This window comes from Pelecanus crispus, chromosome 10 (genome assembly GCF_030463565.1).
Source record: "Pelecanus crispus isolate bPelCri1 chromosome 10, bPelCri1.pri, whole genome shotgun sequence".
NCBI classification, from domain to species: domain Eukaryota; kingdom Metazoa; phylum Chordata; class Aves; order Pelecaniformes; family Pelecanidae; genus Pelecanus; species Pelecanus crispus.
The window spans coordinates 16,027,669-16,043,691 of NC_134652.1; the positions used below are offsets into that span (position 1 = coordinate 16,027,669).

The window sequence follows — 16,023 nt, forward strand, 5'->3', positions numbered from 1 at the left end:
AGCGCGGCCGGGGACTCCATTTCCCGTGGGCCTGCGGGCGGCGCATGCGCCGTGCGGGCAGCGGGGCGAGGTAGGGGGGACGAGGGGCAGCGCAGGTTCCTGTCTGCGCTGGCTGCGGCCTGGCACTGAGAGGAGGGGCGGCCCCGGCCCCGGCCCTGGCCCCGGCCCTGGCCCTGGCGGTGGCGGCGCAGGACGATGGACCCGGCCGAGGCCGTGCTGCAGGAGAAGGCCCTCAAGTTCATGGTGAGGCGCCGCGGCTGTTGGCGGCGGGGGTAGGGGTGGGCGCCTGTGTGTGTGTGTGGAGGGGCAGCCGGGGGGAGGGGCGAGGGGTGAGGAGGGGCCGGGGGGAAGGGGCGGAGGAGGGGAGATGGGGCTGGGGGCAATGGGGAAGGGGACCCCGAGGGAGGCCGGGCCTCTCGGGCGTGAGGGGCCGGGGGGCGCCGGGCTGCGGGGGGGCGGCTCCTCCTCCGGGCGGGGGAGGGCGGTGAGCGGGGCCCCAGAGGCGTCGTGGGGTGCTGGGAGGGGGCTGCCTGCCGGGAGGGCTGCGTGGCGGGAGCGGGGCCCCCAAATCCGTGGAAAACTATCGTTGTGTTGGAGGGGGGATAGGGGGCTGCAGGTGCCACCTGGGAGCGGGAGAAGTTAAACTCGAGTGAGGCAGGAGCTGGCAGAGGGGCCCAGAGGCACCGGGAGGGGTTGTGTGTGTAATTCTTGGGTTTTTCTCTTTATTTATACACCCTAGACTATCCTTCTGTACTGTACACCACTTTTCTGCAATTTTATTTTGTTTTTCCTTCCATTCTGTCGTGGGAGCTGTAAATACCGACGCTTAAATCTTTCACCTGCTGCTGCAGCAGCATGTCATTGATAGTGAATGTGAAGAGCAGTTATATTGTTTAGGTTTACATTGTTTAGGAGTTGGCCTTTGGCATGGAAAACAGCCTTGGGGGTACTTGCATCCAGGATGCTCTTCAAATGTGGCTAGTTTACTTAGATTTGAGGCATGATGCACTTAAACTGTAGTTTCATTCTCTCTTTCTTCATTTGTTGATATTTCTAAGTGTTGTGGCCAGAAACATAAGATTTAGAAATAAAAACAAACTGGTGCCAGCTGAATTGAATGTAAATTTTGGGTGCCCCAAACTGTTTTTTTTCCCTAAGAATATAGTTTAAATGACTGGCAACACTTGCTAAAAGTTTGTTTTGGATTAGTGCTTCCAGTGGTACGGAATTAAATCTAAACTCATCAAGGAGAAGTAATTCTATTAAACCTTCAGAACATATGCCCAAAATGAAATCGAGGAAATGCTAGTTGCAAATCTTAATTTTTAGTTGAGCTTCAAAACACTTTTTGGCTTCTGTTTTTTAATCTTGTAGAACTTGTTTCTCTTGAGACTTTTTGACCCTTTTGCTAGTAGTCTCCAAGTTTGTCAGATTTATAGTCTCAGCTCAGTGAAGTGGGAAAGTACTATGGATACCTAAATAGGCAAGGCAGCAATTAGTAATAATAAACTACCCTCTTTGGTGTGTGATTGGCCAAAGAAGTGTCCCAGATCCTGTTGCACTTGTGTTTGGCCAAGCTTGGTAATTCCAACCTGTCTCTAGTGAGTTTCATATCCTGAAAAGTTTCTGCTGAAATGTTTTTGTCTTCTGCCGTGCAGCACTGTGAACGTGCTACGCTGACTTCTCATATGCTGCTTTTTCACCCCCTGTGCTAAGATTCCAATCCAAGGGCTTAGTCCAGGTGTTTGGGGTCTTCCATAAGATTGGGCCTGGGACCTGAGGGAATCCTTGTCCATCTTCGAGCTGGCTGTGTTCCACTTGAACAATAAAGCTCCCCGACACTAGGGAGAGAGCTGAGCATGAGAGCGCTCCTCTTACAGGAGATGCATTTTAAGAGCACCAGATAAAGGGAGGAATTATCAAGATCAGGCTGTGCTGAGAACTAAAAGCTGAACCAAGTTCCTTAGTGTTTTATTAAAATGCATCTTGTATGCAAAATGCTTGTAAAAAGCGCAATGAAGGGTGTGGCTTCCCTCTGTCCCCTCTGCACTTTTTAGAGTATCTTTGCTTACAGGTTTTGAGGAGAGTAAGAAAAGCTTTTGTTTAACACATCTCAGGCTTTTGCTTTAACGCATGTCTATCTAGAACATGACTCTTACTTTAATTATGCTGACGAAGTAAAGTTTTTGTCAGGCTTGGTGGGGTCTTTTGGTGTTCGTGGAGGTGTGGCACAGATAGGTTGTTTTGATACATGAGGTATCAGTTGCAAGTAGCAGCTTGGCCCTCCTAGGAAGTAAGTGTCTTGTTTCTGCCTTTTAGCGCTCAGAAAGTGCTTGAGTACTACAGTAATGGCATTGGTACAATAACCTACATAGAGGTAGTAGATCACCTCGTGCATCCTCTCAGCTAGTGCTGAATCATTCACAGTGTATTATCTTGTTCATCCAAGTGTGCGACACCCTTCATGTACACATTCCTTATTAGGTGGCTTGCGGTTTGGTTTGAGGTGGCCTTTGCTATTAATTATTGATTTTCCCGAGAGTTTTCCAGGTGCTGTTGTAGGTAAATACTTAAATCCATGAGACCTATTGTCTCTCCAGCTTTTGGTAGTTTTGTTTTTGATATGCGTTTGTGGTAGGTTTCATTTCATGTTGAAAAGCAGCCCTGTAGGTGGTAGTATTTTTGTGCTTCTGTAGAAAATAATACTTTTCCACTTAAAAATGTCAGTGCCTAATTTTTGGCATTGACTTTGAGCCGCTCTCTTGAGTCACAAGGTATCAGGCAAGACAGACCTGGCAATTTGTTTTTCATTTAATGTCTGACTCTGGTAGAAAAATGTCATGTGGAGATTTCACCCAACGTTAATATTATGAATGAAATTATCTTGCTTTAAAGTATCTATATTTGATGCTTTGGAAGACAAACTGGACTCTGTTTTTTTCTGTGTGATCATGTCTATGTAACTTTTTGATGGGAGTAGAAGGCGGCCACCTTCCTGCTGGCTGGTATTGGCTTGATTACTTGCCAATGAAATGATATTACATTCAGCTAATATCTGCTACCAGTTTCATAGTTATCCATGGTCAGCTACAGTACGTATAATCTAACACTTTAAGGTTTAAGTAGTTTATTGAACTTCATTTGCCTACACAATTTACCTCTACATATTAAGAAGGCCTAATTTATTTCTGATATTAAATTGCTGTGTTAGCATTATGCAATAATAAGCAACTGCTCACCAGGGAAGACTTTTTCTTTTTTTCTGTGAATGAGTGTCTTCTATCTATTCTACATGTCATCTTTCAAAGTTTTTTTGAATGAAAGCCACTTCGTAGGTTTAAAATATGACCTTGTAAATTATATAGTCCAGTGTTCTGCAGCTACACCAAGGATTTTACCAGAGTGAAACCTGTCCCAGTTCACCTCAGCCCCTTTTCATGTTTCTACAATACTACAGATAAAAGCGCACTCTTTGTAAAGTACAGTGCGTAAGAGACTGATGCACAAGCTAAAAGGAGAGGCGAATGTGCCCATTAGCTTAACGCCTCCCCCCCCAAATCCCTCCGAAACCCCCTTGCCTTACAGAGCTCTGTTTTTATGCCTTCAAGAATATGGGATTTCTCTTGTCATAACCATTTACAAAAGTACTAGAAATGAGGTGCTCAATAAGTAACTTTCATATTTGAATAAAGTGTTTAAAACTGTAGATACAGTGTTTAAAGTATGAGTGCAATAGGCTCAACTGAGACTTTGATTAAATGTCATATAAAGTAAACTACATATGCCTGCATAGAATAGTAGATATTTTTTCAAAGTAGCTTCAAATGGTTCTGTTAAGTGTACGAATGTTCTGATGATTATCTTTTTAATTAAAATGAGAAATCTTTGTTTAAAGTGGCATTCTTTTTTACGGCCTGTTACAGTCTCTGTAACAATCATTTCTTAAGTCTGAACGTTTTTAATTCCAGGAATCCATTTATATAAAACTATGTTTAGACTTAATTAAGGAATGATTCTTACAAAGCTTGTAAATAGCCAGGAAAAAAGGGACAGAAAATAAAACTGACATTCACACTTAACAGAATGATTGTTACAAGGTATGTAATATGCTATAAAAATACAATAAAGCCCTTTTATAAGAGTTCATATTTTTTGTTCCTCATTTTGAAAGGTATTTAAGAAAAATATCAAAGCTCTATGAAGCAACATCTGTTTTCTTGAATGGACTAGTGACAACTTCAGTTGTGTTTAATTAGCAGTGCTTGGAGCTGTACCTGACCAGTTTGGGATCCTATCTAGGATAGTATGGGAGGCAATAGCTTGATATTTAATGAAGTTTCACTTTCTCAGTTTTTCTGAATGAATCCATTTGCAGTACTTCATTTAATTTCCTGGCTTGTGAATAGGAAGATATTGATACTAGCGTTCTTCACGAGTGTCTTTTTTTCCCCTTTCACCACCAAATTGCTGTTTTCCATTTCTTTCTGGGTGGCATGATTCTAGGAGGTCCTGATGGCCTTCCAGCTTCACAGGAGAACCAAAACCTTTTGGTTGTCTTTTAAGATGCATCTGGGAGTTTTTGTTTTGGGTTTTTTGTTTGTGTTGTTTTTTTTTTTTTAAATGAGGGAAGACCCTGAAGTTCCTTAATTTTTGCATTCTCATGTTTGTAGGACCTTCCACATAGGTGGCAGGTAATATAGTAAGGAATAGTCAGTGTAATTGGAGGCTGAAGGGTGATAGACTTGGAATCTCGTTTTCTCCTCTCCATTTGTGTGTGTGTATATAGATATATACATGGAACAGATGGACAAAGGATTATACTTTAAAAGAGGTTCTGTTGCACTGGACCTGTATGATTTATGGTGTCAGTAGTACTGTGTTTTTTAAGACCTACGACTAGTTAGCTGTTGTTTTAAAACTCTGCTTTGAGAACCTTACAGTCTTCCTAATACCATCTTAGTGTCGTGGTCATTGTGGCAGAGAATCCTGGGTAGCCAAAGCAAGGGTGGCATGAAATCAATGAAAATAATTTTGTAAAACAGCTGGGATAGCAGAGTTGCCTCCTAAATGTGGGGTTGCAAATCCTGCTTGAATATTAAACATACACTTAGTAATTTTTTCCAATAGAACTGAAATAACATCCTCTTAGTTTGAGGATTTGTTGAGACTAGTATATTGTGAAGAAAATGTTGATTTATTTTCTTCTACCCCAAACTTTGTGCCGTAGATTTTTCTGCACTTGGTGCAGGCTTTTGGTACCTTGGTAGCTTCAACCTCGCTTCTCTGGTAATGTTTCATTTCAGCCACTTTGCTCCATTAAATGTATGCAATTAGAAAAGCAAATGGCAAATTTGCTATCGCATCACTGAAGTATTTAGTTTCATAGACTTAAAAAGCAGAATTTGTTGTACCATGCTCTCCGCACTGTAATATATACTATAAACATCAGAGAGAATAGGCTGACCTTAATATTTGCTTCCCAGACTAAATCGCCGCCTTGCAGCAGTTATTTCCCACTGAATAAAAAGTTTAATTTCACGCCCTGATTAGTGCTAGTATGTGCAGGTGGATATTTATTTTATGCAGCTAAACTAATCTGCCTTGGCAAATTATTTGCCAGTCAGCAGAGCTATAATTCCTCATGAGTATTTGGTACTAAATTATCATTCTCATTAGTAAGATAAAGCAGACGGTTCTAACCACAAAGTTTGGTTATGCAAAGGGTTTCCTAAATAACCCTTGGAAGATACAAGACATGCGCAGTGGCCTCGGCATTCTCGATATTCTGTAGTGGTTTGTGATGTGGAAGGAGGTAATGAAGATTTCAGAGGAAGAAAATAAAATTATTCTGTATTGTCTCTAGAGGTAAGGTAGGAATGTACAGTGTTTGGAGATCGCCTCTTTAAGAGGTGCCTAATAAAGAAAAAATAAAACGGTGATCTTTGGAGTATTTCCAGTGGCCAACCAAGCTCTGATCTCTGGGCCATAAATCTGATGAAAATATATTTACATTGTTTTCTTGTTTATTTTCAGTGTTAACAGCTATTGAGGTAGGAGAAGTAATGACTTGAGACTAGAAGTTAAATGGCAGAGGCGACTTCATGGTCTGGTCTCATTTAAAATTCACTTCATGCTCTAAAAACTTCTAAAGTGGGGATCAGAAAGTATTTATTTCCTCATGTACGAATGTTGACTGGATATGCTTGTCAAGTGGATGTGTGCATCCACTGTTTTGTTTTCTTTGGATTTTACTCTGCTGCTAGTTTGTTTGTATCATAAAACTTGTTAATGAAAAGTACTTATTTTCTATTACAAGGAAAGTAATTTATACCTGGGAATGATGAATTTTCATTAAGAATTGAGTGAAGGGATTCCACTGACTCTTTTCATCTATAGATGCATTTCTTGTCATATTCATTTTTTCAGTGATCACTGCAACAGTATTTCGTGTATAAATGATCAGATCATGTGTAAGACCAGCAAAACCAGCAAGCCGAGCAACTTGGTTTTGTTGTATAAAAATTTTCCTGCTAAATTCAACAATGCAGATGGAATAAACTGTTTTGTCACTTCCTTGTCTGCTTACATTGTGTCATCTTTAACCTCCATGTGTGCTGGTGAGATTTGTGTAGCATTTAACCATTCTCAGTAGCAAACTTAACTAGTGTTTCTAATGCTCAATATTTTCTCCAGTCTTCCGCATTTCCTCCTTCCTACAATTCAGGAGATGCTCAACAAGGTGTATTATTTATATGTTTTAAGTGATTTTGCACAGAAGGGCTGAATGCAGTGTCTATTTAGCTGTGGAAACTGAAAATGACTTGTGGCATTGCAGAGTCCAGTGGCTGCAGCTAAATATTAAGTGCTTGAAATACAATTAATAAGCAATCAAACATGAAGTTGTTTTCTGGACAGGATGCTGATTAGTGCTGAGAAAAACTTCTTGATCGCCCAGAAACTGTTGAAAATAAACATCTTGGGAGTTGCATTAAATATGTCCCTGCTTATTAAACAATAGTTTCTAGTATCTCTTTGTCTGAGGTCTTGAGGAACTCTGGTGTTGGACAAATACTACCCCTGCTTTGCAGAAGGAGAAAGCTGAAGCTCAGAAATTTGCCTGGGGTCATGGACTGGAGGAATTTGTGTAGGGTCATATGGTACACTGATAATAGAAAACAGAATAAAAAGAAACCGGTTCTTCTAACAGCTAGCCTTGTGCTTCTGACCATGTTTTGGTTAATTTTACAATTGGGTAGCCACCTGTTAAGATAACACATTTTATCATTAAACAAAATTAATTTAAAAAATGGCTTGAAACTGTCTGTTTTTAATGGAATCTGAATATTCTTAGTTTTAATCTGCCTCATGAGGCTTGTCTTTCTTCTGGGAAGTACATTGTTACATCATTAAAATATCATCCCCTACTGAGAGAGAAATCGGTCCCATTCACTAAATGGCAATGCTGAAACAATGACAAGTATTTCTAAAAACTGCATTAAAATTCATTTTTTTCTCTTTCATCTGCAAGTTCTGTGGTTCCATTAACCAATGGGTGCTCAGCCTGCTTGCAGCTCTGTGTACACAGCCAAATTTGTTAGCTGTGATGGCAGAAGGTTTGAGAAGCTGCAATGAAGACTTTCAGTTCTAAATTATTTCACTTTTCCACAGTGATTTTGCATGGAAAGAAATGATTGATCATCATTTTGCATTCTCTAGCTGTTTCTAGTCCTCCTCTGTACTAAGAATTGAGAAACATCCAATTTAATTTTCCATCCCCTCACTGCTGAAATGGGGTCTGTGCATTCATCTTGATGAGAGCAGCAGGAAGGAGAGAATGAGGAAGAATGGGAAAGCTCTGCAAGGGGTCTTTCCAGTCTTCTTGAGGGAAGGACAGAAGTGTTTACGGTCTGTGAGCAGGAGCCATGCAACCTCTTGGCAAAATCCACTGGAGTAACCAGTTTGGACTAGCAGAAGCAGTGCCTTAGTGCTGGTTTAATTTCCTTCATCCCATGGTAAGAAGGGAAAAGCTGCAGGGACATACTATGACGGAATGAAGAAGTTGTTCTTAAGTGCAGTTGTATGTTAGCAGGACAGTTTTAAGTGTACTTCTAAGTGTAGTCTAGATGGCCCATCTTCTTCAGAAGCACCTGGAGCAAAACAGATCTGAAGATGATTGTAGAAAGGGAGTTTGGGAGATACCAGCCAGTGTAGAACTCTGGTGTGTTTTTTCCATCAGCTGGCTTTGTGCCTACATGTGGATTCTCTCTGTTTGTTTGTAGGAGCCCTCTCTTTTGATGTTTCCAGGTAAGGACACAGTTATTCTTACAGATTATGAGGGTTTTTTTTTTTTTTTTTTTTTTTTTTTCAAATACAGGAGGATGGATTAAATAGGAGAAAGGTGATGGCTGTCTTTGCCTGGATACAAAGCAGGGCTAGTCTGCATTCTGACTAGAAAAGAAAATCTTAACCTTTCCAGGCCTGCTCATATAGCAACCAAAACAGTCTCTAGTTGTTTCAGAGAAAAATGGTGTAGCATGAAAGTCTAGCATGAAAGTCCATCATACAATATAGTCACACTCTCTACACACATTGTTAGTAATTTATTGAGAGTGATGCAGAATGGAGCAGTGTTTATGTGGGAGCTGCTTTTAGTTTATGGATAGTTGGCCTCGAATTCTGTCTGTTAGGAAGATGCTGGCGATTCTCCAGGGGGGTTGTTCATTTGGTCTGTTCAATGCCCTTTCTTATATGCCAAAACTCTCAATGGGATTGAGAAATGCAGCCAGCTATCATTCATCTCCTGCAAATTAGAACAATAAGAAGTGGGTGCAGTCTCAAGAAATGATGAATCAATCTTGTTTTAGAAGATGGGTCTTGGAAGCATCTGAACAGTTTTCTGAAGAAATCCAGGCAATGTTACACCCTCTTCAAATATGACAGGTGCTTTCTGTTGCTAATAGGTTCAAAAGAAGAAAAATCTACATTCCCTGTTAATTTTCTTTTTGTAAGGTTTTTTCCTTTTTTTTTCTCCTTTTGACTTGGATGACTCCAGTGAAGTGTGTTGCTCTTGTACTTTGTCACAGCTGTAGTTTATAAACAAGCGTAAACGTGCTGAAAGTTTTTTACTGATAAGAAGATATTCCTATATATCTGTATCTCATTGATCTTAGAAGACTTTATGCAGAGGCAAAATAGTCAGAGCCCATCAGTGAGAGGAAACAAGTCCACATGGGATTGGAACAGGTCTTGTGGAGCATGGGTTCAAGTCCGATATTGGCAGACAGGGTACTGTCCAGTCCCTTTTGCAAGCTACTCAAAGCAGTTCTTAAGTGAGCAGAATTTTCTTTGCTATGCCATTGTAGAGCTATTCCAAATTTGACTACTTTGAAAGCAAGAATCCTTGTTCTTATTTTCCAGCTTAACTTCATTCATGGCTAATTTATTCTCATTTGTTCTTGTGCCAGTGTTGTCCTTGGGCTTAAACAGCTCTTCTTGCTCCCCTGTGTTCATCTGTATATATTTGTGGAAAGCAATCATGTTCTCCTCTGAGCTGGATCTGGTCAGGCTAAACAAGCTGCTTTTTTTTTTTTCTTTACATCATAAGACATTTCCTGTAACTCTTGATCTTCTCAGCAGACCTTTTTAAACAGCTGCTGAATTTGATTGATCTACCTAGAACATGAGTGACCAGAGCTATTCAGAATATTCCAGGAAAAGTTTTATTTGTTCCTTGTACAAAAGCAGTAATCCTAATTTCTCTCTTCTGAGATTTTTTTCACTTTATACAATATCCTATAGTAGCATTTGCCATCTTCATGGCTGCATCTTACTGGTGAATCATCGTTATCTAGTGAGTAACATATCCCAGGGCCTCTTCCCCTCTTCACAGTTACCGAGTCCCTAGTTTGTAGTGGAAATAATGTTAATTTATGTATACCTTGTGTTGGTTCTGTTACCCAGCTCTTCAAGATGCTGTGTCCTATATATTTAGGATGTCTCTTAACTTTGTCTTCAGCCAATTTCATTAGCACATTGGTAATTCTTGGGTTTTAGCCATTAGTGATGATTTCAAGATTAATAATGGATTTCAACAAGGATCAATCTCTGCACAGCTTGATGGTTCCCGTTTCAAAATAACCTGTGATCCTATACCCTTTTTAGTTTCTTATCCTCCTTACAACTCTGGTATTAATCCTAATCCTCTTCATTTTAACTAGTAACTTCCTACATGTCATCTATCAAATGCTTAATGACTACTAATTTGTCTGGACTTCAGTGATCTTCTTAAAGAAGAAGACTGGGCTAGTCTAGCACTAATTCTAATTTGTTCTAAATTGGGAGTAGATTTACTTAGGCCTCATATGATGACTGCTTCATTTTGGCGATAGTTATCGGTACTCAGTCTCAGTAGATTTCCTTTCCTGGGAGACAGGACATACTGTTTGTCTGTTTGTGGTTTGGGCTTTTTTGCTTTTTAAAGGCTGGCCAGTCAATTCTGCAACATTTTAGACTCATTCTGGTTAGTCCTTTTACAGAGACTTGTTCTGGTTGGGGATTCTTCCAGAGGCTGCCCGTTAGGTATCTTCAGGTGCTTCTGTTGCCCCTGCTTCATTATTGCATCATAGTCCTCCAAGACAGTGGGCTTCTTTGGTACTTCTTGTTTTAAGGAGGAATTTCCTCTAGTTAAGCCAAGCAAAGGAGCATTTACATCTTGTGCTAGTCTCAAGGAGTTGAGAACTGTTGTAGATCTGAACTCAGTACAGGGCATTTAGATCAGGAAAGGAAATTTAATATATCTTGGTAAGTACTCAGGGCAGTTAGTTATGGATTCCAAGTTCTTTATGATAGGTGAATAGGTCCCACATTGTAATTGTAGCACAGTGCTTTGTGAGGGAAGTGAATTGGGATAGAATGGCCATTTTGCAAAAAAGGAAGAAAGGAAGTTTTTTGGTTACTTTATTGAACAGGAAAATGTTTGGCTTGAGTGCTGGAGTCAGCTTGTAAGATGAGAGCTCACTAAACCGAAAATGTTGTGGTTGAATGCTGGAGTCTGCTCTTGAAAGCATTTCCATTTCTTTAGAAAAAAATGGTATTCCTCTTACAAATTTGTCTGCTTAATGTGTGAACTGCAGATTTCCTTCCAGGATAGTTGGCACAGACCTCTAGCCTGTTTCTTCTGCATGCTTTTTTGTCTGCTACCTGAAATTCAGCAGGAGATCAGGAAGGTGAAAGTTTGCGCTGTAGGTTCTTTTGCTGATTATGGAGATTTTAGTTTTCCAGACTTCTTAATTTTGTTCACCTTGGCTATATTTTTTTCTTGAGTACAGAATTTTCTATTCCTGATTCTCTGAGTCTCAGTGAAAAATCAGAATCCAGGTGAGCTTTCTGACTTTTCTATGGACTTACAAAAAAGAGACAAGATACTTAAAAGGCATCAACTTAATTTTATTGATCTCTAGACAAGCTTCCAGCTTCTGTTTTATACATAATGCTTGCACTTGGATATCAGTGTTCTTGTTGGATACTTACCTGGCACAAGTTCAGACAGTAGCATGAGAAATGTAGCTTCTCTTTTCTTCATCACAGATCTTGCTGTCTTGAAGGAGGCTGAATATAGGACTTGAATTTCAGACTTAACATGTCAAGTGTTTGTGAAATCGAGTGTTTTTACTTATGGGCACAAAGAGGATCTCTTTACACTGTATAGTAAGCATGTTCACAGAGCTTGCTATTACTTTGTCCAAAGATTAATGGAGTGCTGTCACAGATCTCCATTTGGTCTTGAATACTGTAGCTTAGTATTCTTGTGAGCCCTTAAGAAGGTATTCAGGTGTTTCATGTTACAAAAGTAGTTTTCCTGGTAGATGCTGCTCTTGCAGGATATAAAAACTTGTCCGTTTTTATCTTTCAAGGAATATAAAGAGATATTCTCCAGTGGGAGTTGTTTTGGAGCAGATCCTGGTCAACATTCTCCAAACAAATTCACCAAAGAACTAGAGTAGCCATGTTCACCACGTGCAGTGAATTCATTAAGTTTGCAGGCAGGGTCAGAGCCTACTGTTTGAGAGTGCAGTGTCCTTCTGAAGGAGGTTGTTTATCAAACTGTGAGATCTGATAGTCAACCAACTCAGTGTTTGTTCATTCCTTCTACAAAATCTCTCAAAGAGCCCGCTTAAATATTGTCAGATTATGGTTTTAGTATCGGAGAGTTCATGGCTTTCTCTCCTAATAATAATGAAAGATTTCAAAATCCTGTCTTTGGTTTTGTTGAATTAGATCTAACTGTGCTTTATTTTGGGTACTGCTTTGGACAGTAGAGTCAGGTGTCTGTTTGGGCCATGAGGTTGTATATTCTGTAGTAGGAATTCAGTTTATTGCTGTAACGCATACAAACTCATTAACAAGTTCTAGACCACAGGGGATATTTTCCTTTGCTGTGGAAGTTGTCTCAACTGGACAATCTTCAGTGCAACTGGCCATGCCCTCCTGTGTCAGTGACTGACAGATCTAATTCTGCCTTTGTAGCCGAGAGCCTCTTAGTTAATGGAGTCGTGAATATTGTTACTCAGAGGCAACCTTCACAGTATTAAAATGCATTATTCCTATTCTTCACTTGATATTTATCAAACAAGGTGTTATATCTAATGAATGCAATGTTATCATCAAATAAATACTGTGTGTAGGTCATAACTTAAAAGGAATGAAAAGATAAGTAGCTTCACTGTTGCTTTGCAGTGACAGAGAGAGATGGGTTTAGTTTGCCTGTTTAAATTGTATGTGATGGAAACCCAGAGTAAATGTCCTTTCTGACAGAAAAGGAAGCATTATGAGTTACATGATCAGATTCGTAAGATCCTGAGTACGTATATATTTCATACAGGTCTCAACTCTCCACCCCCCCCCCCCAAATTCCTTCTTACATGGAAGCAGATGAAATGGAAGCAGCAGTACTGCCTTGCAAGTGCCATAGCAGGTTTCCTTTTATAATTATCACTCTTGACATTTATCCTTTCTTATGGAAGTGAAGATGCAGATATTTAAGAACCCTTCTTGCACAAAAAAGCCCAATTTCCACTCAGTACTTAATTAGCACTTGTTTATGACACGGCATCTGATTTGATTTTCAAAACAAATTGCACAGTAAAGAGGCTGATATTTAAACTGTATAGTAACCACAGCTCCAGCTGTGACTCAAATATTGTAAGCCTTCAGGGGTTGTGTTTAGGCTTAGAAAATAGGAACTCAGGCCTGTAATTAAATGTCCTCTGAAAATCAGCCTTTGTAGGGAAGGGAAGAGGGTACCACTGAATTTCAAATTACTGACTTGTTCTCAGAAATCATTCTGTTGTTCTGGGCCTTGCTAGGGACTGCAGAAATGAAATGGATTAAAAATGGAAGAGTAGATTACTAAAGGAAAAAAGTCAGGGATTGCAGAAGAAAAGATGAGCAAAGTAAGCTATTCTGGCTCATGGGTTTATAGACAATTGCAATATATATAATAATATAATTTAATATATGGGGTCATATATAGATGATAAGTTCTGTGGCCACCGAAAAGACTAAAGAGAAAGTAGGCATTTCATACAGGGTGAAATTGCATTTCAGAACTGTGAATAAGTCGCTGATGGTTATGGAATAAGCCATCTGTGGTGATGGAAGGCTCTTTTTTAAAGCAAGTCCTCAATAATAAACGTGAATGTCTTTGGAAAGGAAGTTGTCAGGGTTGTATTACAAATTAGTCACTCACCTAGATAAAAATGTGAAATATTCACAGAATAGCATGATAGAAGTTAGCAGTTAGAGTGAGTGCTTTCAGAGTTTCTTTTTGAGGTGGCTATTGAAAGAGAGAGGAAAATTACCTAGCAGTCTGACTTCCTAGCAGTCATGGAAAATGCTGGAGCAGATGCGAAGAGAAAATACTATGCTTATGAATGATACAGAACCATGAGCATAAATGGTGTATGCTCATGAAAAGACAAAAATGAGTAGATCTTGCTGGGCTATTAATTGTATTGCTGATAGAATTGCCTTGAATGGATCATAATAGTGGAAGATTTTAGTGACAATCGGTAAAATAGTACAGCTTTCAAACAAGGCAGTTGCCTGTGTCCCAGATCTTTTAAAGGCTGGGGCAAGAGGGGCAATTTTGTTTTATTTTTTTAAGTTGCCAAGCATGTATGAGTTCGTCTTCTGTAATTTTGTAGTTGCATGTCTGCTGTCATTTTGAACATTAAAATTTGGGGAGTTTTAACCAGATGTACTTATTTAATTGCTTGTCTTTTGAAGGAGATGTTCCTGGGGGTCATTCACAATGTGCCTAGGAGAACCACAGAAATTTAAAATTTAGGAGGTTGGTTGTAAAAGTTTAGCCAGTGGTGAGTCTGTGTGCATTAAATGCTTGTAAGTGAGAGCTCCAGAGATTTTAATTGAATTACACTTTTCTATTGGTGCTTGCATTTGATATGAATGGGGGCTCACTTGGGCAAATATCCCACTTTAATGTTATAAGCAGCAGTATGAGGGTAATTACATACCTCGGACTGATAAATCTTGCTTCTCTTCTGTATAGTTTATTTTCCTCTTAGATGAGGGTAGGCTTATCAAATGCAGAGGAGACATACTTCACTGAGGGTTTTTTGCAAGTATGGCGCTGAGCGATGGGTGATGGGTCTTAGATTTTCCCACTTGTACATTTAACTTGTCAGCATTGAAAAATAAATTGAGTTTACAGTAGCTGCTAATCTGCTGAAAGTCCTGATCACTTATTGCCAATAGTCAGGGAACTTTATTTTGAAGTCACAAAGAACTTGTGTTGGTAAGAGTTGTCTTAATAGAAATACAGTGTTATCTTTGATATTGGAGATGCTTCTGCATGAGATGTGTTGATGGCAATAGGTCTATTAATACATATTTGCAGGACCAGGGTATTCAAATTAAATGGTTTAAATCAGTGTCTTAAATCAATTACTTAAACTACTCTGGACTGATGGGCTTTACAAATGTTAAGCAGCCTGCTGGTCCTAAGAGAAAGTTTCACTATTATCCTTTAATTTGTAGGTTAGGTAACAGAAACAGAAAGAAATGAAGTCTTTTTTCACAGATTTGCTGTGTGAACCTGCACAGATCTGAGACTGATATTCAAGTCTCTCTACTCCCGACACTGTGATTTCAAAAGGTTGTTATTTTTGCTTGTTTATGAAGGCTTTTTCTTTCCTAGATAGGTATCCTGAGCTGTGCTACTTTGAAAAAGCAACTGAAACACTTGAGCCAGAAGTAAAATGTGGGTTTGTGTTGTGGTTTTGCTAGATACGTAGCACTTCATATAGTTTCTTCCTTTTTCAGAGCACGTAGAAATGTCAGCAGTTCCTCTCAGCAAACCTGTGAGGTGGGTTAAATGAGTGTCGTCCTCGTTTTACAGTAGTAGAGAGACTAACCACCCATGAAGTTAGTGCTGAAGTAAGGATTAGGTCTCAGAGCATGATGCTTCTAGCTGTGTGAGAAGTCCCCTAAAACATAGTTTGTTAATGTGTTAAGCATTTCAAGTCCAAACTCAGCAGGTGAATACAGTAACCAGATATACTTGACTTTAATTTATCAGCACAATGGTGGTTATTAAAATTCATGAGTAACTGAGATTACTGGCTAGGACACCAGGGCATAATCAGAAAAGAAAGATTTAGGAGGATTTCAATTCAAACTGGAGAGAAGCAAAAATAACTAATATTCAAAGTATATTGTAAAATCCTCTATGTGTACTGCTTTTTAGAGGCAAGATTTTAGTCTGTGCTAGTTCTTGTTTTAATTTCAAATTCCAAGGCTGGACTACCTCCCCACCATAGCTGTGAAGGTTCGTCGTTCAGTGGTGACACATTTTTCCTCTCCAACCAATTGTATTTTTTAGTGTTACAAGCACCAAGGTGGAAGCAGTTCATACAAACTAAATATTGTGCTGACACAAGAACAAATGGGGATAAACTCACCTTGAAGAGAACCATTCTGAAAATGAGAAAGGTGTTTCCAGCC

The 16,023-nt window shown here is 39.6% G+C and overlaps 2 protein-coding genes across 5 annotated transcripts in view; one reads left to right on the forward strand and one right to left on the reverse strand.

Annotated features, from left to right (window-relative positions):
- OGA (O-GlcNAcase) overlaps nt 1–16,023 on the reverse strand; it is a 457,590-nt gene that overhangs the window by 135,366 nt on the left and 306,201 nt on the right. The window lies entirely within an intron of this gene.
- Nucleotides 213–16,023, forward strand: part of BTRC (beta-transducin repeat containing E3 ubiquitin protein ligase) — a 118,192-nt gene continuing 102,381 nt past the window's right edge. For 2 of the 4 annotated variants that reach the window (XM_075717346.1, XM_075717348.1), the window contains exon 1: nt 233–243. In XM_075717346.1, coding sequence (XP_075573461.1) covers nt 241–243 — 3 coding nt within the window. In that variant the 5' untranslated portion in view covers nt 233–240. Of the gene's footprint in view, nt 244–16,023 lie in introns of all 4 variants that reach the window. The other 2 variants (XM_075717349.1, XM_075717347.1) reach the window with 2 other exon arrangements.